Source organism: Nerophis lumbriciformis, linkage group LG06 (genome assembly GCF_033978685.3).
Source record: "Nerophis lumbriciformis linkage group LG06, RoL_Nlum_v2.1, whole genome shotgun sequence".
Lineage (NCBI taxonomy): Eukaryota > Metazoa > Chordata > Actinopteri > Syngnathiformes > Syngnathidae > Nerophis > Nerophis lumbriciformis.
The window spans coordinates 5,337,696-5,363,487 of record NC_084553.2 but is presented as its reverse complement, the minus strand read 5'-3'; the positions used below and the strand labels follow the sequence as shown (position 1 = coordinate 5,363,487).

The 25,792-nt window shown below is 34.8% G+C and overlaps 1 protein-coding gene across 1 annotated transcript in view; it reads right to left on the bottom strand.

The window, feature by feature from the left end:
* The window catches only part of adamts18 (ADAM metallopeptidase with thrombospondin type 1 motif, 18), a 217,421-nt gene that overhangs the window by 28,101 nt on the left and 163,528 nt on the right, over nucleotides 1-25,792 (bottom strand). The window contains exons 17-18 of the mRNA XM_061963659.1: nucleotides 13,644-13,764; nucleotides 10,515-10,641 (exon numbers count right to left, since the gene is read on the bottom strand). Of these exons, the coding sequence (XP_061819643.1) occupies nucleotides 10,515-10,641; nucleotides 13,644-13,764 (248 nt within the window). The remainder of the gene's footprint in view (nucleotides 1-10,514; nucleotides 10,642-13,643; nucleotides 13,765-25,792) is intronic.

Genomic DNA, 25,792 nt, shown 5'->3' with positions numbered 1-25,792 from the left:
TTACTATTTTTTATTATTTATTTTTCTTTCTTTATTTTATTTTTTTGAATTTTTTTCTTCATTTATATCAAGCAATATTCCTACTGAGAACCTCCGTCTGTGTTGAAATGTTTTTTTGTTTGTTTGTTTATTTTACAGATAGTTAAATTTTCAGGCTTTTTAATTTTATTTGTATTTATTTGTAATTGTTATTTTTTTATTTTTTTTTATTTGTATTTATTTTATTGTATTTGTATTTTTTTAAATTCATTTATATCAAGCAAGATTTTCACTGAAAACCTTCGTCTGTGTTGAAGTATTTTTTTTATTATTTTTTTTACAGATATTTACATTTTCAAACTTTGTATTTTCTATTAAATTAAATGTATTTTTTATTATATTTTTTTATTATTATTTTTGTACTATTCATTTATATGTAATTTATTTTATTGTTTTCATTTATATCAAGCAAGACTCCAAATGCGAACCTCCGTCTGTGGTGAAGTGTTGTTGTTTTTTGTTTGTTTTTTCTTTTTACAGATAATTACATTTTCAGACTTTTTAATTTAATTTGTATTTATTTTTTATTACTATTTTTTTCTTATTTATTTTTCTTTCTTTGTTTTATTTTTTTTATTTCTTTTATTCATTTATATCAAGCAATATTTCTACTGAGAACCTCCGTCTGTGTTGAAATGTTTTTTTTTGTTTGTTTATTTTACAGATAGTTACATTTTCAGGCTTTTTAATTGTATTTGTATTTATTTGTAATAATTATTTTTTTAGTTATGTTTTTATTTGTATTTATTTCATTGTATTTGTATTTTTTAAAATTCATTTATATCAAGCAAGATTCCCACTAAAAACCTCCGTCTGTGTTGAAGTATTTTTTTAATTATTTTTTTACAGATATATTTACATTTTCAAACTTTGTATTTTTTATTAAATTAAATTTATTTTTTATTTTATTTTTTTATTATTATTATTATTTGTATTTATTTTTTCATTTATTTTAACTGCGATTCTTACTGAGAACCTCCAATTGTGTTGAAGTGTTTTTGTTTGTTTGTTTTTTTACAGATATTTACATTTTCAGACTTTTTTAATTTAATTTAGATTTATTTATTAATTTTGTATTCATTTATTAATTTATTTATTTATTTTGTTTTTGTTTGTTAGTTGTTGTTGTTGTTTTTTCATTCATATTAAGCAATATTTCTACAGATTTTGAACATTGTCCACATTAAATGTCTGAGATAGCTGGGGATTTAGCAAGAACCCTGTCAGTTTTGCAACATAGCTGATGTAAAAATGGTTAAAATCTGAAAATAACACACACACACATATATATATATATATATATATATATATATATATATATATATATATATATATATATATATATATATATATATACATATATATATATATATATATATATATATAATTTTTTTTAAGTACATTTTGGCCAAAGGGGTCGCATTTCAATTTCTTACACACACTTGTTATTTCATATGTTGACCATATTTTAAAAGTGACACACAGTCAATTTGAAAAATCCCTCCTTTTTTGGGACCACCCTCATTTTGATGTATTTCACCACCAGGGGTGCAAATGAGGTTTTTGTTTTATGTAATGTGCTTAAGGACCGATGACAAAGGAGTTAGGGACCACAGATGGCACCTGTGCCGCATTTTGAAAACAAGTATAATTAAAAACAAGTGTAATTAAAAATTATATTAAATCATTATTTAATTACATTATAATTAAAAACAATATGATGAGAATGAGAAATGAGAAAAAGCTGAAATTTGGATACCAATAATAATGAAACAATTACTCAATTATATATATATATATATATATATATATATATATATATATATATATATATATATATATATATATATATATATATATATATATATATATATATATATATATATATATAGCCCTGCGATGAGGTGGCGACTTGTCCAGGGTGTACCCCGCCTTCCGCCCGATTGTAGCTAAGATAGGCTCCAGCGCCCCCCGCGACCCCAAAGGGAATAAGCGGTAGAAAATGGATGGATGGATGGATGGATATATATATATTTCGATATTTTATATATATATATATATATATATATATATATATTTCGATATTGTATATATATATATATATATATATACATATATTTATATATATTTATAGTATATATATATATATATATATGTATATATATATATATATATATATATATATATATTTATGTATATATATATATATATATATATATGTATATATATATATATATATATATATATATATATATATATATATATATATATATATATATATATATATATATATATATATATATATATTATATTTGAAAACAAGTATAGTTAAAAATTATATTAAATCATTATTTAAATACATTATAATTAAAAACAATATGATGAGGATGAGAAATGAGAAAAAGCTGAAATTTGGATACCAATAATAATAAAACAATTACTCAATTATATATATATATATATATATATATATATATATATATATATATAGTATATACATATATATATATATAGTATATATAGTATATATATATTTATACTATATATATACCCGCGACCCCAAAGGGAATAAGCGGTAGAAAATGGATGGAAGGATAGTATATACATATATATATATATATATATATATATATATATATATATATATATTTAATTACATTATAATTAAAAACAATATGATGGGAATGAGAAATGAGAAAAAGCTGAAATTTGGATACCAATAATAATAAAACAATTACTCAATTATATATATATATATATATATATATATATATATATATATATATATATATATATATATATATATATATATATATATATATATATATATTTATAGTATATACATAAATATATATAGTATATATAGTATATATATATTTATAGTATATATATACCCGCGACCCCAAAAGGAATAAGCGGTAGAAAATGGATGGATGGATAGTATATATATATATATATAAATATATATATATATATATATATATATATATACATATATATATATATATATATATATATATATATATATATATATATATATATATATATATATATATATATATATATATATATATATATATATATACATATATTTAATTACATTATAATTAAAAATAATATGATGAGAATGAGGAATGAGAAAAAGCTGAAATTTGGATACCAATAATAATAAAACAATTACTCAATTATATATATATATATATATATATATATATATATATATATATATATATATATATATTTATAGTATATACATATATATATATATAATTATAGTATATACATATATATATATATATATATATATATATATATATATATATATATATATATATATATATATATATATATATATATATAGTGTATATGTAGTATATATATATTTATAGTATATATATACCCGCGACCCCAAAGGGAATAAGCGGTAGAAAATGAATAGATGGATAGTATATTTATATATATATATATATATATATATATATATATATATATATATATATATATATATATATATATATATATATATATATTTATAGTATATACATATATATATATATAATTATAGTATATACATATATATATATATATATATATATATATATATATATATATATATATATATATATATATATATATATATATATATATATAGTGTATATGTAGTATATATATATTTATAGTATATATATACCCGCGACCCCAAAGGGAATAAGCGGTAGAAAATGAATAGATGGATAGTATATTTATATATATATATATATATATATATATATATATATATATTTATAGTATATACATATATATATATATAATTATAGTATATACATATATATATATATATATATATATATATATATATATATATATATATATATATATATATATATATATATATATATATATATATATATATATATATATATATATATATATATATATATATATAGTGTATATGTAGTATATATATATTTATAGTATATATATACCCGCGACCCCAAAGGGAATAAGCGGTAGAAAATGAATAGATGGATAGTATATTTATATATATATATATATATATATATATATATATATATATATATATATATATATATATATATATATATATATTTATAGTATATACATATATATATATATAATTATAGTATATACATATATATATATATATATATATATATATATATATATATATATATATATATATATATATATATATATATATATATATATATATATATATATAGTGTATATGTAGTATATATATATTTATAGTATATATATACCCGCGACCCCAAAGGGAATAAGCGGTAGAAAATGAATAGATGGATAGTATATTTATATATATATATATATATATATATATTTATAGTATATATATACCCGCGACCCCAAAGGGAATAAGCGGTAGAAAATGAATAGATGGATAGTATATATATATATATATATATATATATATATATATATATATATATATATATATATATATATATATATATATATATATATATATATATATATATATAAATATATATGAAATATCGAAATATCCCGCGTATACTTACATTTACACATTTTGTACACAATTTGTACAATTTGTATTTCTTATTACATTGCGTATTTTTGCTCTTTTTACTTACATTTTTACAAGTTGCGGGCTAACAAAACACCCCCGGGCCGCACTTTGGACACCCGCGGCTTACAGTGTAATATCTATGTGGGTTTGAGGGTCCAAATGAAGGAGGGGGTCAGTTTCATAGCGTTGGCCAAGATAAGAGAAATGCTTGGGACGGATTAGAGACAGGAAACGGCGTCTCGGGTGGTGGGAACGTTGGCGAGAAACAGAGGCCGAGTGTTGGACGTGTAAGCGATAGTTCCCTGGCTTGGACTCGGACTTCGACTCGCCTTCCCCCCCGGTTGGCGGCGGGCGAAGCGACAACATCCTAAACATCCCACGCGGGCGTTCTGCGTTTCTATTTTGGCCGCGGCGGTCTGGACGCGGCAGGCATAATTGGAGCATTAGCTGAAGTGGCGGGCGCTCTCCTCCCTGACCCCAAAAACGCGGTGCAGCACGGATGTAAACCACGACCCGGGCTTAAGGCCTCTCATCGGGTGTTGTTGAGACTTGCACTGAAGCCTTTGAAAGTGAGCGCCATTAGACGCCAGGTGGAGACGCATGGGTGGCCTCTGCATCTATGTTTGCATCTAAAGACAACTTCAATCACAACTTATTACATCCGCAATGTATTAAAAAGAAAAAGAAAACACTGCTGTTTCCAAAGTGCGGCCCAAGGGCCAATTGTGGCCCGCAGCTCCAGTTTTGTTAGCCTGCAACTTGTGGTAAAAAAAAAATTGGTAAAAATGTCAGAAAAAAGAGCAAAAATACGCAATGTAATAAGAAAAAAAATGTTGTCTGTAACACGGCAGTAAAACGGCTAATTAAATAAAACAGAAGTCATCGTCATTGTGTTTTTGTTGGCCCGCAAAATTTCAGAAAAAAAACAAAACGCTATTTAATAAGAAAAAAATTATAATAATTGTGTACAAAATTTGTATGCGCTAGATTATTTTTTAATTTATTTTTCAAATGCTACAAATAGACGTTACATATCAAACCTTAGTTTGAGCTGTAAATTATAAGTGGAAAATGGTGTTATTATTATTGGTATCAAAATGTCAGCTTTTTCTCACTACCGTATTTTCCAGACGACAAAATATAAGCCCCACCCACTACATTTTCGGAGAAATACAATATTTTCCCATATATAAGTCGCACCTGACTATAAGCCGCAGATGTATACGTTGTGAAATGTGTTATTTACACAGAAATATTCTGTAAATATTTATTTACACACCTTAATTGTTTCCAAACGGTGTCTGGGACACGGCAGTAAAACGGTTGACCAAACAAAACAGAAGTCATTGTCATTGTGTCTTTTGTTAGCCCGCAAAATGTTAGAAAAAAGAGCAAAAATACGCAAAGTATTACGATTTTTTTTTTTTATTGTGTACAAAATGTGTAAATCTAATTATGCGCGGGATATTTAGATATTTGTTTTTTAAATGCTACAAACAGACGTTACAAATCAAACCTTAGTGGTAGCTGTAAGTTATGCGTAAAAAATTGTATTGCTATTATTGGTACAGTTTTTTCTCCTTACTGTGTTTTGCAGACTATAGAGTGTATAAGCCCCACCCACTAAATGTTATAAGAAAAATGTTTTTTCCATATATAAGACGCACCTGACTATAAGTCACAGATATATAAGTTTTGAAATTGGTTATTGACAAAGAAATATTCAGTAAGTGTTTATTTACATACCTTAATTGTTTCCAAACTGGGTTTTTGACAGGACAGTAAAACGGCTGATCAAACAAAACAGAAGTCATCGTCATTGTGTTTTTTGTGAACCCGCAAAATATCAGAAAAAAGAGAAAAAATACGCAAAGTAATAAAACATTTTTTTTTAAATGTGTACAAAATTTGTAAATCTAATTATGCGCGGGGTATTTAGATATTTGTTTTTTAAATGCTACAAACAGACGTTACATATCAAACCTTAGTGGTGGCTGTAAGTTATACGTGAAGAATTGTATTATTATTATTGGTACAGCTTTTTCTCCTTACTGTGTTTTGCAGACTATAGAGTGTATAAGCCCCACCCACTAAATGTTATAAGAAAAATGTTTTTTCCATATATAAGACGCACCTGACTATAAGTCACAGATATATAAGTTTTGAAATTAGTTATTGACAAAGAAATATTCAGTAAGTGTTTATTTACATACCTTAATTGTTTCCAAACTGTGTTTTTAACAGGGCAGTAAAATGGTTGATCAAACAAAACAGAAGTCATTGTGTTTTTTGTGAGCCCGCAAAATATCAGAAAAAAGAGAAAAAATACGCAAAGTAATAAAACATTTTTTTAAATTGTGTACAAAATTTGTAAATCTAATTATGCGCGGGATATTTAGATATTTGTTTTTCAAATGCTACAAACAGACGTTACATATCAAACTTTAGTGGTAGCTGTAAGTTATGCGTAAAAAATTGTATTACTATTATTGGTACAGTTTTTTCTCCTTACTGTGTTTTGCAGACTATAGAGTGTATAAGCCCCACCCACTAAATGTTATAAGAAAAATGTTTTTTCCATATATAAGACGCACCTGACTATAAGTCACAGATATATAAGTTTTGAAATTAGTTATTGACAAAGAAATATTCAGTAAGTGTTTATTTACATACCTTAATTGTTTACAAACGGTGTTTTTAACAGGGCAGTAAAACGGCTGATCAAACAAAACAGAAGTCATCGTCATTGTGTTTTTTTGTGAACCCGCAAAATATCAGAAAAAAGAGAAAAAATACGCAAAGTAATAAAACATTTTTTTAAATTGTGTTCAAAATTTGTAAATCTAATTATGCGCGGGATATTTAGATATTTGTTTTTCAAATGCTACAAACAGACGTTACATATCAAACCTTAGTGGTGAAAAATTGTATTATTATTATTGGTACAGCTTTTTCTCCTTACTGTGTTTTGCAGACTATAGAGTGTATAAGCCCCACCCACTAAATGTTATAAAGAAAAATGTTTTCTAAACGGTGTCTGGAACACGGCAGTAAAATGGCTGATCAAACAAAACAGAAGCTAGCTTTCCAATCAGCAAAACAGACTCAATTACTCCACGGTGACGTTTTGGTGAATTTACTGAGCAATTTGTGAAACAATACAAAAATAATAAGTTAATAACACCAACACAGACACTCGTAAACCTGTTAGCATTTTAGCTAACGCTAACGACGCCAGCTTTTGATTATATTGCCATTTGTTTACTTTATTCCAGTAGCTTGATTACATTGCAAAAAAGCGCTCTCACAAATATGCACCAAAACGCTCCCTGGGACGATTTGGTAAGTACGAATTGTTGTAGTTACATTGTAAAACTTACAAATGTTTGTGGGTGATGAATGAAAAATTGTGCGATGTTCAAATAGGTCCCCCCCCCCTTTTTGCTAGCACCGTTTTCAGGCTCCACAACGGTGTTGTCCAAAGGTAGGGCCCCACAGGGTGAGACACACACACACACATACTGGTTATCATTTGGAATGGGGACTAAGTTTTGGATCGTGACTTGTGGGGACCACCCTTTCTACAGGTTGTGGAGGCATAAAAATTTTTTGGGTAAAATGGCCAAATTGGGGACCAAATTTAAATAATTTTGCATAATTCACACACATTTGACCTTTAAAAAAATTAATCAAATTAAATATGACATGATCCTCAGATAATAGCTATAGCTACAGCTATAGCTACAGCCCGACGAGGGGGCTGCTGTGCAAATGTCGCGCACTGAAAACTAACCAGTAAACATGTTTTATGGGCCAAAACTTAAAAAATCCTTTAGGCATCTTCAGAATGGATCTGACTATCATTTAGAAAGGTTTCCCTTTCGAGGACCTGTTAGAATAATTGTAAGTTATCACAAAAAACTTTGTGTTGAAATGAGTTCCAGGGACTGTCTTTGAGGCCTACCAAGAGTAAAACTCCACCGTGTAAGGGGGAGAGCCACAGGAAGGGTTTTCTGTTTTCTCCCATGTATGGTAATCAACAGAAGGATGTTGTTCTGGCCCAAGGACTTCAAAGTGGAGGGAACCAAGGATCTGCCCAATTTCCAGACGAACTCTTTTTGAACTATTTTATGGAACTCTTTTTGAACTATTTTACGACCTCTTCTTTTGAACTGTTCGGTAACCCGCGTGGACATCGGGGGCGGGTACCTCTGGATTGGCAGACCGGGGTGGTGGTTCCTCTCTTTAAGAAGGGTGTGTTCTAACTATCGTGGGATCACACTCCTCAGCCTTCCCGGTAAGGTCTGTTCAGGTGTACTGGAGAGGAGGCTACGCCGGATAGTCGAACCTCGGATTCAGGAGGAACAGTGTGGTTTTCGTCCTGGTCGTGGAACTGTGGACCAGCTCTATACTCTCGGCAGGGTCCTTGAGGGTGCATGGGGGTTTGCCCAACCAGTCTACATGTGTTTTGTGGACTTGAGGAAAGCATTCGACCGTGTCCCTCGGGAAGTCCTGTGGGGAGTGCTCAGAGAGTACGGGGTATCGGACTGTCTGATTGTGGCGGTCCGCTCCCTGTACGATCAGTGCCAGAGCTTGGTCCGCATTGCCGGTAGTAAGTCGGACACGTTTCCAGTGAGGGTTGGACTCCGCCAAGGCTGCCCTTTGTCACCGATTCTGTTCATAACCTTTATGGACAGAATTTCTAGGCGCAGTCAGGGCGTTGAGGGGATCTGGTTTGGTGGCTGCAGGATTAGGTCTCTGCTTTTTGCAGATGATGTGGTCCTGATGGCTTCATCTGGCCAGGATCTTCAGCTCTCACTGGATCGGTTCGCAGCCGAGTGTGAAGCGACTGGGATGGGAATCAGCACCTCCAAGTCCGAGTCCATGGTTCTCGCCCGGAAAAGGGTGGAGTGCCATCTCCGGGTTGGGGAGGAGATCTTGCCCCCAAGTGGAGGAGTTCAAGTACCTCGGAGTCTTGTTCACGAGTGAGGGAAGAGTGGATCGTGAGATCGACAGGCGGATCGGTGCGGCGTCTTCAGTAATGCGGACGCTGTATCGGTCCGTTGTGGTGAAGAAGGAGCTGAGCCGGAAGGCAAAGCTCTCAATTTACCGGTCGATCTACGTTCCCATCCTCACCTATGGTCATGAGCTTTGGGTTATGACCGAAAGGACAAGATTACGGGTACAAGCGGCCGAAATGAGTTTCCTCCGCCGGGTGGCGGGGCTCTCCCTTAGAGATAGGGTGAGAAGCTCTGCCATCCGGGGGGAGCTCAAAGTAAAGCCGCTGCTCCTCCACATGGAGAGGAGCCAGATGAGGTGGTTCGGGCATCTGGTCAGGATGCCACCCGAACGCCTCCCTAGGGAGGTGTTTAGGGCACGTCCGACCGGTAGGAGGCCGCGGGGAAGACCCAGGACACGTTGGGAAGACTATGTCTCCCGGCCGGCCTGGGAACGCCTCGGGGTCCCCCGGGAAGAGCTGGACGAAGTGGCTGGGGAGAGGGAAGTCTGGGCTTCCCTGCTTAGGCTGCTGCCCCCGCGACCCGACCTCGGATAAGCGGAAGAAGATGGATGGATGGTAACCAAAGGCAACGCTGTTTACGACCCACTTCCCTCTAAAAGCAGCTGTGGTGAGATGGGGGGAGAAAGTCAAATAAAGAAGAAGTGCAATCTTTGGGCAGAGCGTGCTGAGACACTGTAAGAGGTTACAGGTCGACACCGACTCTCCTCAATATATTGAGTCCAAATTGAATTCTGTCTCTGTTTGATTGTTTGCCTCTTGTCTTGTTTAATGGACGTCATCAGTGTTTGAACCTGACAGGACCTGTTTTTTTGTCCCCGTACCGTCAGAGGTCCCCTCAAGGTGACTGTACGAACACACACACACACACACACACACACTTACTATGCAGGGCAGGGCTGGGTGTTGCACAGGTGAGAACCCAGGGTAGGTCTGGTAAGCGGGTTGCACATGCTGGAGTTGACGTGGACTTTCTGGTCCTGCAGACAAATGGCCTTGGTGGAGATACGACCTACGACCGAGATGCAGACACAGTATTAAAGTCACCCCCCGCAAACTACCGAACAAAGAGTCAAACGGCAAAGGAAAGGCAATTTGTACACCAGGCACGTCTCACATCTTCGGGGAGACTATTCCACCTTTTAGGAGTATGAAACTGAAATGTTTGGTCCTGGTTCTAGGCACCAGCTCCCTGAGGTTCTCAGAGCTGGAGATGGTTCACGTGTCAGAGACCATGAACAGTCCGTCCTCTGAGCGACAGGAAGCCAGTGTAGAGACCTAGGCACCGGACTAATATGGTCGTATTTCCTGGTTCTAGTCGGGACTCGAGCAGCAGCATTTGGCTTCACAGCTCGTTTCCAAGCTGCGTTTCCGTTGCAGATTTTCTCAAAATAAAAGCGATGTTTTCTAAATCTATATCGAAACGTCTCAGCAAGTGACGTCAGGTCCGGTTGGAGACCAGAAGGCGGGCTCACATTACACCAGTTTTAAAATAAAGACTTATTTGGAGTACGTCGCTACATATTTCTTGTTTTTTTATAGTACTTTTTCTCTTGTCCCGATGAATCGATGGGTTTGTGAACTCAGTTCACGTGACGTCCGGTCCGGTTGGAGACCAGAAGGACGGGCTCACATTACACCAGTTTTAAAATCTCTAAATTGGCTCGATTTTAAGGGTCTTCTTAGGGAATAGAAATGTTTTTTATGGTTACGAGTCACGTAAAATCAAACAGTGCCACATTTTGATAACTGTCATGCACGTGACGTCAGGTCCGGTTGGAGACCAGAAGGCGGGCTCACATTACACCAGTTTTAAAATTTCTAAATTGGCTCTATTTTAAGGGTCTTCTCATGGTATAGAAATGTTTTTTTAAGGTTCCGAGTCACGTAAAATCAAACGGTGCCACGTTTCGATAGCTGCCTGGCACGTGACGTCAGGTCCGGTTGGAGACCAGAAGGCGGACTTGCATTACACCAGTTTTAAAATCTCTACATTTGCTCACTTTTAAGGGTCTTCTTATGGTATAGAAATGTCTTTTACGGTTCCGAGTCACGTAAAATCAAACGGTCCCACATTTCGATAGCTGCCTGGCACGTGACGTCAGGTCCGGTTGGAGACCAGAAGGCGGACTTGCATTACACCAGTTTTAAAATCTCTAAATTGGCTCGATTTTAAGGGTCTTCCCATGGTATAGAAATGTTTTTTACGGTTCCGAGTCACGTAAAATCAAACGGTGCCACGTTTCGATAGATGCCTGGCAAGTGACGTCAGGTCCGGTTGGAGACCAGAAGGCGGGCTCACATTACACCAGTTTTAAAATAAAGACTTATTTGGAGTACGTCGCCACATATTTCTTGTTTTTTTTTATAGTACTTTTTCTCTTGTCCCGATGAATCGATGGGTTTGTGAACTCAGTTCACGTGACGTCCGGTCCGGTTGGAGACCAGAAGGACGGGCTCACATTACACCAGTTTTAAAATCTCTAAATTGGCTCGATTTTAAGGGTCTTCTTAGGGTATAGAAATGTTTTTTACGGTTCCGAGTCATGTAAAATCAAACGGTCCCACATTTCGATAGCTGTCTGGCACGTGACGTCAAGTCCGGTTGGAGACCAGAAGGCGGGCTCACATTACACCAGTTTTAAAATCTCTAAATTGGCTCGATTTTAAGGGTCTTCTTATGGTATAGAAATGTTTTTTTATGGTTCCGAGTCACGTAAAATCAAACGGTGCCACATTTTAATAACTGTCATGCACGTGACGTCAGGTCCGGTTAGAGGCCAGAAGGCGGGCTCACATTACACCAGTTTTAAAATCTCTACATTTGCTCGATTTCAAAGGTCTTCTTATGATATAGAAATGTTTTTTTACGGTTCCGAGTCACGTAAAATCAAACGGTGCCACATTTCGATAGCTGCCTGGCACGTGACGTCAGGTCCGGTTGGAGACCAGAAGGCTAGCTCGCATTACACAAGTTTTAAAATCTCTACATTTGCTCAATTTTAAGGGTCTTCTTATGGTATAGAAATGTTTTTTACGGTTCCGAGTCACGTAAAATCAAACGGTGCCACATTTTGATAGCTGCCTGGTATGTGACGTCAGGTCCGGTTGGAGACCAGAAGGCGGGCTCGCATTACACAAGTTTTAAAATCTCTAAATTGGCTCGATTTTAAGGGTCTTCTTATGGTATAGAAATGTTTTTTACGGTTCCGAGTCTAGTAAAATCAAACGGTGCCACATTTTGATAGCTGCCTGGCACGTGACGTCAGGTTCGGTTGGAGACCAGAAGACGGGCTCGCATTACACCAGTTTTAAAATCTCTAAATTGGCTCGATTTTAAGGGTCTTCTTATGGTATAGAAATGTTTTTTACGGTTCCGAGTCACGTAAAATCAAACAGTGCCACATTTTAATAACTGTCATGCACGTGACGTCAGGTCCGGTTAGAGGCCAGAAGGCGGGCTCACATTACACCAGTTTTAAAATCTCCAAATTGGCTCGATTTTAAGGGTCTTCTTATGGTATACAAATGTTATTTTAAAGTTCCGAGTCACGTAAAATCAAACGGTGCCACGTTTCGATAGCTGCCTGGCAAGTGACGTTAGGTCCGGTTGGAGACCAGAAGGCGGGCTCACATTACACCAGTTTGTTGAATAAAGACTTATTTGGAGTACGTCGCCACATATTTCTTGTTTTTTTATAGTTCTTTTTCTCTTGTCCCGATGACTCGATGGGTTTGTGAACTCGGTCTGGTTCTCCCCAAGAGTGCCACAACAACAAAATAAACGCCGTCTAATTTCTTTACCCTCACAAGAATGTAAAACAGGAAGTACGGACGACTTGGTCCTCACCCCCAGTTTGGACGGGCGGCAAAACAAACCACCCTTCACCCAGACCGATACCAGGAGAAGCTCTCGGGGGTAAAAGGTTCCGGACGTAAAAGTCGTCCTTCCCGATCACAGGGCTAGCCCTCAAAAGACAAACGCTGAGACCTCACACCCAAACACCAGCTCACCTCCGGCGCATGGAGCGGAACAGTCGGAGCGCACCACGCCCCAGCTGTAGTCGGGCTTCCTCTCGGCGCGGGGCAGCGTGTACTCCCAAACCACGCCGGGGTTCCTGCCCTGCAGGAGGATCTACAAGAAGACCAAGAAGAGTCCTTTAATTGCCAGGGACTTATACACCAAGGGGATCCACAAATAGCAGAACTGGTTTTTAACTTCACTCTTGGTCTTAGTCCAATGAAACACATCAGTCCATCACCTAGTTCAGTTTAGTTTAGGTCCGATTCTTTGTGATATTTATATGATTCCACTTGGCATATCCAAACTACAATCATTGTCTTAAACTCCATCAAATCCGGGCATGGTTGTCGACTCTGACCTTAATTCTATACCACATTAAAAAAATCTAACAAAAATAAGATTTGATCATCTTAAGAATATAACCAGAGTTCGCCCGATTCTCTCTCAGGGCAACACGGCGACGCTTTTATTACAAGTCGTATTAGATTCTTGTGACGCCCTGCTTTCTGGTCTCCCTAAAAAGGTTATTTTCACCTTTACCACTACTCCAAAAGTCAGCGGCACGTCTCCTGACAAAGACCAGAAGGCGGGCTCACATTACACCAGTTTTAAAATCTCCGCATTGGCTCAATTTTAAGGTTCTTCTTATGGTTTATAAATGTTTTTTTTTTACGGTATTGGGCATTCTTATCTTTCAGCTGACAAAGACCAAATGGCGGGCTCACATTACAACAGTTTTAAAATCTCTGCATTGGCTCAATTTTAAAGGTATTCTTATGGTTTATACATGTTTTTTACGGTATTGGGCCTTCTTATCTTTCAGCTGACAAAGACTAAAAGGCGGGCTCACATTACACCAGTTTTAAAATATCTGCATTGGCTCAATTCTAAGGGTCTTTTCAATGGTTTATAATGTTTGTTTACGGTATTGGGCCTTCTTATCTTTAAACTGACAAAGACCAAAAGGCGGGCTCACATTACACCAGTTTTAAAGTCTCTGCATTGGCTCAACTTTAAGGGTCTTCTTATGGTTTATAAATGTTTTTACGGTAATGGGCCTTCTTTTTTTTCAGCTGACAAAGACCAAAAGGCGGGCTCACATTACACCAGTTTTAAAATCTCTGCATTGGCTCAATTCTAAGGGTCTTCTACTGGCTTATAATGTGTGTGTTACGGTATTGGGTGTTCTTATCTTTCAGCTGACAAAGACCAAAAGGTGGGCTCACATTATACCAGTTTTAAAATGTCTGCATTGGCTCAATTTTAAGGGTATTCTTATGGTTTATACATTTGTTTACGATATTGGGCCTTCTTATCTTTCAGCTGACAAAGACCAAAAGGCGGGCTCACATTACACCAGTTTTAAAGTCTCTGCATTGGCTCAACTTTAAGAGTCTTCTTATGGTTTATAAATGTTGTTTACGGTATTGGGCCTTCCTATCTTTCAGCTCACATTATACCAGTTTGAAAATCTCTGCATGGGTTCAATTTTAAAGCTAAAGTTAAAGTCCCAATGATAGTCTCACACACGCACTCAGTGTGGTGAAAAGATCCTCTGCATTTGACCCATCCCTATGTTCAGGTGAGGGGAGCAGTGGGCAGCAACGGTGGCCGCGCTCGGGAATCATTTGGTGATTCAACCCCCGATTTCAACCTTTGATGCTGAGTGCCAAACAGGGAGGCAATGGGTCCCGTTTGTGTAGTGTTTGGTATGACTCTGGGTTTGAACTCCCGGGGTTTGAACTCCCGACCTTCCAGTCTCAGGGCGGACACTCTAACCACAAGGCCACTGAGCAGTTTAAGGGTCTTGGCTCAGTTTTAAGGGATTTATTATGGTTTATAAATGTTTTTACGGTATTGGGCCTTCTTATCTTTTAGCTGACAAAGACCAAAAGGCGGGCTCACATTACACCAGTTTTAAAATATCTGCATTGGCTCAATTCTAAGGGTCTTTTCAATGGTTTATAATGTTTGTTTACGGTATTGGGCCTTCTTATCTTTCAGCTGACAAAGACCAAAAGGCGGGCTCACATTATACCAGTTTTAAAATCTCTGCATTGGCTCAATTCTAAGGGTCTTCTTAATGGCTTATAATGTTTGTTTACGGTATTGGGCCTTCTTATCTTTCAGCTGACAAAGACCAAAAGACCGGCTCATATTACACCAGTTTTAAAGTCTCTGCATTGGCTCAACTTTAAGGGTCTTCTTATGGTTTATAAATGTTTTTACGGTAATAGGCCTTCTTATTTTTCAGCTGACAAAGACCAAAAGGCGGGCTCACATTACACCAGTTTTAAAATATCTGCATTGGCTCAATTCTAAGGGTCTTCTAATGGCTTATAATGTTTGTTTTACGGTATTGGGTGTTCTTATCTTTCAGCTGACAAAGACCAAAAGGCGGGCTCACACTACACCAGTTTTAAAGTATCTGCATTGGCTCAACTTTGAGGGTCTTCTTATGGTTTATAAATGTTTTTACGGTGTTGGGCCTTCTTATCTTACAGCTGACGAAAACCAAAAGGCGGCCTCACATTACTCCAGTTTTAAAATCTCTGCATTGGCTCAATTTTAAGGGTCTTCTTATGGTTTATAAATGTTGTTTACGGTATTGGGCCTTCCTATCTTTCAACTCACATTATACCAGTTTGAAAATCTCTACATTGGTTCAATTTTAAAGCTAAAGTTAAAGTCCCAATGATAGTCTCACACACACCCTAAGTCTGGTGAAATGATCCTCTGCATTTGACCCATCCCCATGTTCAGGTGAGTGGAGCAGTGGGCAGCAGCGGTGGCCGCGCTCGGGAATCATTTGGTGATTTAACCCCCGATTTCAACCTTTGATGCTGAGTGCCAAGCAGGGAGGCAATGGGTCCCGTTTGTGTAGTCTTTGGTATGACTCGGCCGGGGTTTGAACTCCCGACCTTCCAGTCTCAGGGCGGACACTCTAACCACAAGGTCACTGAGCAGTTTAAGGGTTTCAGCTTAGTTTTAAGGGACTTATTATGGTTTATAAATGTTTTTTACGGTATTGGGCATTCTTATCTTTTAGCTGACAAAGACCAAAAGGCGGGCTCACATTACACCAGTTTTAAAATCTCTGCATTGGCTCAATTCTAAGGGTCTTCTAATGGTTTATAATGTTTTTTACGGTATTGGACCTTCTTATCTTTCAGTTGACCAAGACCAAAAGGCGGGCTCACATTATACCAGTTTTAAAATGTCTGCATTGGCTCAATTTTAAGAGTCTTCTTATGGTTTATAAATGTTTTTACGGTAATGGGCCTTCTTTTTTTTCAGCTGACAAAGACCAAAAGGCGGGCTCACATTACACCAGTTTTAAAATCTCTGCATTGGCTCAATTTTAAGGGTATTCTTATGGTTTATACATTTGTTTACGATATTGGGCCTTCTTATCTTTCAGCTGACAAAGACCAGAAGACGGACTCACATTATACCAGTTTTAAAATCTCCACATTGGCTCAATTTTAAGGGTCTTCTTACGGTTTATAAAGGTTTTTTTTACGGTATTGGGCATTCTTATCTTTCAGCTGACAAAGACCAAACGGCGGGCTCACATTACAACAGTTTTAAAATCTCTGCATTGGCTCAATTTTAAAGGCATTCTTAAGGTTTATACATGTTTTTTACGGTATTGGGCCTTCTTATCTTTCAGCTGACAAAGACCAAAAGGCGGGCTCACATTACACCAGTTTTAAAATCTCTGCATTGGCTCAATTCTAAGGGTCTTCTTAATGGTTTATAATGTTTGTTTACGGTATTGGGCCTTCTTATCTTTCAGCTGACAAAGACCAAAAGGGGGGCTCACATTACACCAGTTTTAAAGTCTCTGCATTGGCTCAACTTTAAGAGTCTTCTTATGGTTCATAAATGTTTTTACGGTAATGGGCCTACTTTTTTTTCAGCTGACAAAGACCAAAAGGCGGGCTCACATTACACCAGTTTTAAAATCTCTGCATTGGCTCAATTCTAAGGGTCTTCTAATGGCTTATAATGTTTGTTTTACGGTATTGGGCGTTCTTATCTTTCAGCTGACAAAGACCAAAAGGCGAGCTCACATTACACCAGTTTTAAAATCTCCACATTGGCTCAATTTTAAGGGTATTCTTATGGTTTATAAATGTTTTTATGGTATTGGGCCTTCTTATCTTTCAGCTGACAAAGACCAAAAGGCGGGCTCACATTACACCAGTTTTAAAATATCTGCATTGGCTCAATTCTAAGAGTCTTCTTAATGGTTTATAATGTTTGTTTATGATATTGAGCCTTCTTATCTTTCAGCTGACAAAGACCAAAAGGCGGGCTCACATTACACCAGTTTTAAAGTCTCTGCATTGGCTCAACTTTAAGGGTCTTCTTATGGTTTATAAATGTTTTTACGGTAATGGGCCTTCTTTTTTTTCAGCTGACAAAGACCAAAAGTCGGGCTCACATTACACCAGTTTTAAAATCTCTGCATTGGCTCAATTCTAAGGGTCTTCTACTGGCTTATAATGTGTGTGTTACGGTATTGGGCGTTCTTATCTTTCAGCTGACAAAGACCAAAAGGCGGGCTCACACCACCAGTTTTAAAATCTCTGCATTGGCTCAATTTTAAGGGTCTTCTTATGGTTTATAAATGTTGTTTACGGTATTGGGCCTTCTTATCTTTCAGCTCACATTATACCAGTTTGAAAATCTCTACATTTGTTCAATTTTAAAGCTAAAGTTAAAGTCCCAACAATAGTCACACACGCACTAAGTGTGGTGAAATGATCCTCTGCATTTGACCCATCCCCATGTTCAGGTGAGGGGAGCAGTGGGCAGCAACGGTGGCCGCGCTCGGGAATCATTTGGTGATTTAACCCCCGATTTCAACCTTTGATGCTGAGTGCCAAGCAGGGAGGCAATGGGTGCCGTTTGTGTAGTCTTTGGTATGACTCGGCCGTGGTTTGAACTCCCGACCTTCCAGTCTCAGGGCGGACACTCTAACCACAAAGTCACTGAGCAGTTTAAGGGTCTTGGCTCAGTTTTAAGGGACTTATTATGGTTTATAAATGTTTTTTACAGTATTGGGCCTTCTTATCTTTTAGCTGACAAAGACCAAAAGGCGGGCTCACATTACACCAGTTTTAAAATCTCTGCATTGGCTCAATTCTAAGGGTCTTCTAATGGTTTATAATGTTTTTTACGGTATTGGACCTTCTTATCTTTCAGTTGACCAAGACCAAAAGGCGGGCTCACATTATACCAGTTTTAAAATGTCTGCATTGGCTCAATTTTAAGGGTATTCTTATAGTTTATACATTTGTTTACGATATTGGGCCTTCTTATCTTTCAGCTGACAAAGACCAGAAGGCGGACTCACATTTATATTATACCAGTTTTAAAATATCTGCATTGGCTCAATTTTAAGGGTATTCTTATGGTTTATGCATTTTTTACGATATTGGGCCTTCTTATCTTTCAGCTGACAAAGACCAGAAGGCGGGCTCACATTACACCAGTTTTACAACCTCTGAATTGGCTCAATTTTAAGGGTTTTCTTAAGGTTTAGAAATGTGTTTACGGTAATGGGCCTTCTTATCTATCAGCTGACAAAGACCAAAAGGCGGGCTCACATTACACCAGTTTTAAAAGGTCTGCATTGGCTCAATTTTAAGGGTGTTCTTATGGTTTATAAATGTTTTTTACGGTATTGGGCCTTCTTAGCTTTTAGCTGACAAAGACCAAAAGGCGGGCTAACATTACACAAGTTTTAAAATCTCTAAATTGGCTCGATTTTAAGGGTCTTCTTATGGTATAGAAATGTTTTTTTATGGTTCCGAGTCACGTAAAATCAAACGGTGCCACATTTTAATAACTGTCATGCACGTGACGTCAGGTCCGGTTAGAGACCAGAAGGCGGGCTCACATAACACCAGTTTTAAAATCTCTACATTTGCTCGATTTTAAGGGCCTTCTTATGGTATAGAAATGTTTTTTTATGGTTCCGAGTCACGTAAAATCAAACGGTGCCACATTTTAATAACTGTCATGCACGCGACGTCAGGTCCGATTAGAGGCCAGAAGGCGGGCTCACATTACACCAGTTTTAAAATCTCTAAATTGGCTCGATTTTAAGGGTCTTCTTATGGTATAGAAATGTTTTTTTAAAGTTCCGAGTCACGTAAAATCAAACGGTGCCACGTTTCGATAGCTGCCTGGCACGTGGCGTCAGGTCCGGTTGGAGACCAGAAGGCGGGCTTGCATTACACCAGTTTTAAAATCTCTAAATTGGCTCGATTTTAAGGGTCTTTTTATGGTATAGAAATGTTTTTTTAAAGTTCCGAGTCACGTAAAATCAAACGGTGCCACATTTTAATAACTGTCATGCACGTGACGTCAGGTCCGGTTAGAGGCCAGAAGGCGGGCTCACATTACACCAGTTTTAAAATCTCTAAATTGGCTTGATTTTAAGGGTCTTCTTATGGTATACAAATGTTTTTTTTTAAGTTCCGAGTCACGTAAAATCAAACGGTGCCACGTTTCGATAGCTGCCTGGCAAGTGACGTCAGGTCCGGTTGGAGACCAGAAGGCGGGCTCGCATTACACCAGTTTTAAAATCTCTAAATTGGCTCGATTTTAAGGGTCTTCTTATGGCATAGAAATGTTTTTTACGGTTCCGAGTCACGTAAAATCAAACGGTGCCACGTTTTGATAGCTGCCTGGCACGTGACGTCAGGTCCGGTTGGAGACCAGAAGGCGGGCTCGCATTACACCAGTTTTAAAATATCTAAATTGGCTCGATTTTAAGGGTCTTTTTTGGTATAGAAATGTTTTTTTAAGGTTCCGAGTCACGTAAAATCAAACGGTGCCACATTTCGATAGCTGCCTGGCAAGTGCCGTTAGGTCCGGTTGGAGACCAGAAGGCGGGCTCACATTACACCAGTTTGTTAAATAAAGACTTATTTGGAGTACGTCGCCACATATTTCTTGTTTTTTTATAGTTACATTGGCTCAATTTGTGTGTGTGCGATAATGAGGTGTCTGGGTCATCGGAGTATTATTTTTAAGTTTGTAAAGTACTTTGCGTTGCATTTACTTTATGTATGAAAAGCGCTTTATACATAAAGTTTGATTTGATTTGATAGTTAGCGACAAGTCTTCGCAAAAAAAAATGGTAAATTGGAACATATTATTTAACAAATAGAGTCGGTGATCAACTCGGTTAATGTTTGTTTCGGTCATTGAATTGAAATTGAAAAAAACACAAATTTGGTTCATTTGAATTTCGATTTAAAATACAAAAATGAACTTACAGTATCAACACTTTGTAGGGCGCGACGTAACACGTTCAGCTTCCTATACAGTACTGCCATCTAATGTCTTGGAAGTGCAACTGCGTTGGAATGAGACTAAATGTAACACCTGCACAGCAAAATCATCAATTTTTAAATATTATATAAAAAAAATTACTAACAAACAAATAACATTTAATGACACACACAAAATTACCAAAAATGTGTAACGTTCAGCACCGGTTTTCAAATAAATAAAAGTTATTCTAATATGTTGTGATAATCGATACAAATATTAATGTATATGCTAACAACACACCTATTGGTCGTAGCTGCGACTACCAAGTGGACCAAGTTTGGGCAGAACCACTTACGGCCGTGGTTTCAGCGCATCAAAGCTAACTTATAAGAAATACCCAGGAACTGATTAAGTATTTCCAGGTAGTGGATCTGTTGTAGTGGCCGGGTGACAACCATAGCGCTCTACACACTCAAGGCTACTTATTGGTTGTTATTTTATGTTTAGAGGCCTTTAAATGTGTTCATAAAATGCATTATGAAGGTGGTAAAGTATGGAAATAGTACATTTATTAATAATAATCCTGTTTTTTCAGTAAAATTAGAGTAGGGTTTGTTGCCAGGGGGGAAGCGAGTGAGAGGACGTGGCAGAGCTGCTATCGTTGACTCGTGGCCACACGCCTCCGGAGGGTCCAGTGCACGTTAGAATGGGGATTTTCTTCCGCTCTGCTTGGAAAAGCATCTCACCGCACAAACGCTTGACTTGGACGGCGCAGCGCTCAATTTGCAGCCGCGCCACATCCGCCTGTTATTCCCTGCGACTTTATTCCCGGTCACCTGGCAACACCATTTGTTTGCACATCCTTGCGCATGACCGAGAGCATGAGGATTATTTGCACAACTCCAAAAAAAAAGTCAGTCGCCAGAGTTTTACTATAAAAATAAAAGTGGTAAAATTGAAAAAAAATATTATAAAACGATCATTTTTTACGGTAAAAAACTTGCTAATTTTAAAATTAAAATAAAGTGTTTTTTAATTTATATTAAAGTACTGTAAAACAAATGAAGATTTTTTAAAACACTGGCAGGTGGTTTCCTGTAATTTTACCTTAAAAATTTAAAATTTGACTACTACAGTATAGCACTGTAAGAACAATAACTGTAGGTTTTATGGTCAAATTTAATTTAATTTTTTTTTTAAAAAGGGCAGCTCAGTCGCCAGACTTTTACTGTAAAAAAAGAAGTGGTACAATTTTTACATTTTTGATAAAACAAACATTTTTTGCAGTAAAAAACTGGCAATGCAGTTGCCAAAATTTGTCAATAAAAATAAAGTGTTTGTCAATTTACAGTAATGTACTGTAAAAACAACAAATGCAGATTGTATTGTAAAAAAAAAAAACTGTCAGGTCGTTTCCTGTAATTTTACCTTAAAAATAAATATTTTTCAAACTACAGTATAGCACTGTAAGTAATAACTGGCAGCTGAGTTGCCGTGATTTTACCATAAAAATAAAGTGTTTTTCAAATGTCGGTGTTGTACTCTAAAAAAAACTCATGTAAATTTTAGCGTGGAAAATTGGCTGCTCATTTGATTTAATTTCACCATAAAAATAAAGCGCTTTTCCATTCACAATCATACACTGTAAAAAAAAAAATATTTAAACTTTTTTGTGAAAAACTGGCAACTTTAAGTTTACAGTTATGCACTGTAAAAAAAATTTTTTTTAAAAATGGGCAGCTCAGTCACCAGAATGTTACTGTAACAATAAAAGTGGTACAATTTTGACATTTATTTTTTTTATAAAACAACCATTGTAATGCCCAAATTTTAAAATAAAAATAAAGTGTTTTTCAATTTACAGTAATGTACTTTAAAAACAATGAATGTAGATTTTTTTTTTGTAATAAAAAATTGGTTATTTTCCTGTAATTTTACCTTAAAAATAAAAAAATGTTCCCACTACAGTATAGCACTGTAGGAACAATAACTGTAGGTTTTATGGTCAAATTAATTTTTTATTTTTTTTTAAAAAGGGCAGCTCAGTCGCCAGACTTTTACTGTAAAAAAAGAAGTGTTACAATGTTTACATTTTTGATAAAACAAACATTTTTTGCAGTAAAAAACTGGCAATGCAGTTGCCAAAATTTGTCAATAAAAATAAAGTGTTTTTCAATTTACAGTAATGTACTGTAAAAACAACAAATGCAGATTGTATTGTAAAAAAAACAAACTGTCAGGTCGTTTCCTGTAATTTTACCTTAAAAATAAATATATTTCAACTGTAGGTTTTATGGTAAAAAGAAAAAAGAAAAAAAAGTAATAACTGGCAGCTGAGTTGCCGTGATTTTACCATAAAAATAAAGTGTTTTTCAAATGTACTCTAAAAAAAACTCATGTAAATTTTAGCGTGGAAAAATTGGCTGCTCATTTGATTTAATTTTACCATAAAAATAAAGCGCTTTTACATTCACAATCATACACTGTAAAAAAAATATATTTAAAATTTTGTGAAAAATTGGCAACTTTAAATTTACAGTTATGCACTGTAAAAAAAAATTAAAAAAAAATGGGCAGCTCAGTCACCAGAATGTTACTGTAACAATAAAAGTGGTACAATTTTGACATTTATTTTTTTTATAAAACAACCATTGTAACGCCCAAATTTTAAAATAAAAATAAAGTGTTTTTCAATTTACAGTAATGTACTTTAAAAACAATGAATGTAGATTTTTTTTTTGTAATAAAAAATTGGTTATTTTCCTGTAATTTTACCTTAAAAATAAAAAATGTTCCCACTACAGTATAGCACTGTAGGAACAATAACTGTAGGTTTTATGGTCAAATTAATTTTTTATTTTTTTTTAAAAAGGGCAGCTCAGTCGCCAGACTTTTACTGTAAAAAAAAGAAGTGGTACAATTTTTACATTTTTGATAAAACAAACATTTTTTACAGTAAAAAAAACTGGCAATGCAGTTGCCAAAATTTTTCAATAAAAATAAAGTGTTTTTCAATTTACAGTAATGTACTGTAAAAACAACAAATGCAGATTGTATTGTAAAAAAAAAAAACTGTCAGGTCGTTTCCTGTAATTTTACCTTAAAAATAAATATATTTCAACTGTAGGTTTTATGGTAAAAAGAAAAAAGAAAAAAAAGTAATAACTGGCAGCTCAGTTGCCGTGGTTTTACCATAAAAATAAAGTGTTTTTCAAATGTCGGTGTTGTACTCTAAAAAAAACTCATGTAAATTTTAGCGTGAAAAATTGGCTGCTCATTTGATTTAATTTTACCATAAAAATAAAGCGCTTTTACATTCACAATCATACACTGTAAAAATAAAAATATTTAAACTTTTTTGTGAAAAACTGGCAACTTTAAGTTTACAGTTATGCACTGTAAAAAAAAATTTTAAAAAAAATGGGCAGCTCAGTCACCAGAATGTTACTGTAACAATAAAAGTGGTACAATTTTGACATTTATTTTTTATAAAACAACCATTGTAACGCCCAAATTTTAAAATAAAAATAAAGTGTTTTTCAATTTACAGTAATGTACTTTAAAAACAATGAATGTAGATTTTTTTTTTTGTAATAAAAAATTGGTTATTTTCCTGTAATTTTACCTTAAAAATAAAAAAATGTTCCCACTACAGTATAGCACTGTAGGAACAATAACTGTAGGTTTTATGGTCAAATTAAATTTTTTTTTTTTTTAAAAGAGCAGCTCAGTCGCCAGACTTTTACTGTAAAAAAAAGAAGTGGTACAATTTTTACATTTTTGATAAAACAAACATTTTTTGCAGTAAAAAACTGGCAATGCAGTTGCCAAAATGTGTCAATAAAAATAAAGTGTTTTTCAATTTACAGTAATGTACTGTAAAAACAACAAATGCAGATTGTATTGTAAAAAAAAAAAAACTGTCAGGTCGTTTCCTGTAATTTTACCTTAAAAATAAATATATTTCAACTGTAGGTTTTATGGTAAAAAGAAAAAAGAAAAAAAAGTAATAACTGGCAGCTCAGTTGCCGTGGTTTTACCATAAAAATAAAGTGTTTTTCAAATGTCGGTGTTGTACTCTTAAAAAAACTCATGTAAATTTAAGCGTGAAAAATTGGCTGCTCATTTGATTTAATTTCACCATAAAAATAAAGCGCTTTTACATTCACAATCATACACTGTAAAAAAAAAAATATTTAAAATTTTGTGAAAAATTGGCAACTTTAAATTTACAGTTATGCACTGTAAAAAAAAATTTAAAAAAAAATGGGCAGCTCAGTCACCAGAATGTTACTGTAACAATAAAAGTGGTACAATTTTGACATTTATTTTTTTTATAAAACAACCATTGTAACGCCCAAATTTTAAAATAAAAATAAAGTGTTTTTCAATTTACAGTAATGTACTTTAAAAACAATGAATGTCGATTTTTTTTTTGTAATAAAAAATTGGTTATTTTCCTGTAATTTTACCTTAAAAATAAAAAATGTTCCCACTACAGTATAGCACTGTAGGAACAATAACTGTAGGTTTTATGGTCAAATTAAAAAAAAAAATTTTTTTAAAAAGAGCAGCTCAGTCGCCAGACTTTTACTGTAAAAAAAGAAGTGGTACAATTTTTACATTTTTGATAAAACAAACATTTTTTACAGTAAAAAACTGGCAATGCAGTTGCCAAAATTTGTCAATAAAAATAAAGTGTTTGTCAATTTACAGTAATGTACTGTAAAAACAACAAATGCAGATTGTATTGTAAGAAAAAAACTGTCAGGTCGTTTCCTGTAATTTTACCTTAAAAATAAATATTTTTCAAACTACAGTATAGCACTGTAAGTAATAACTG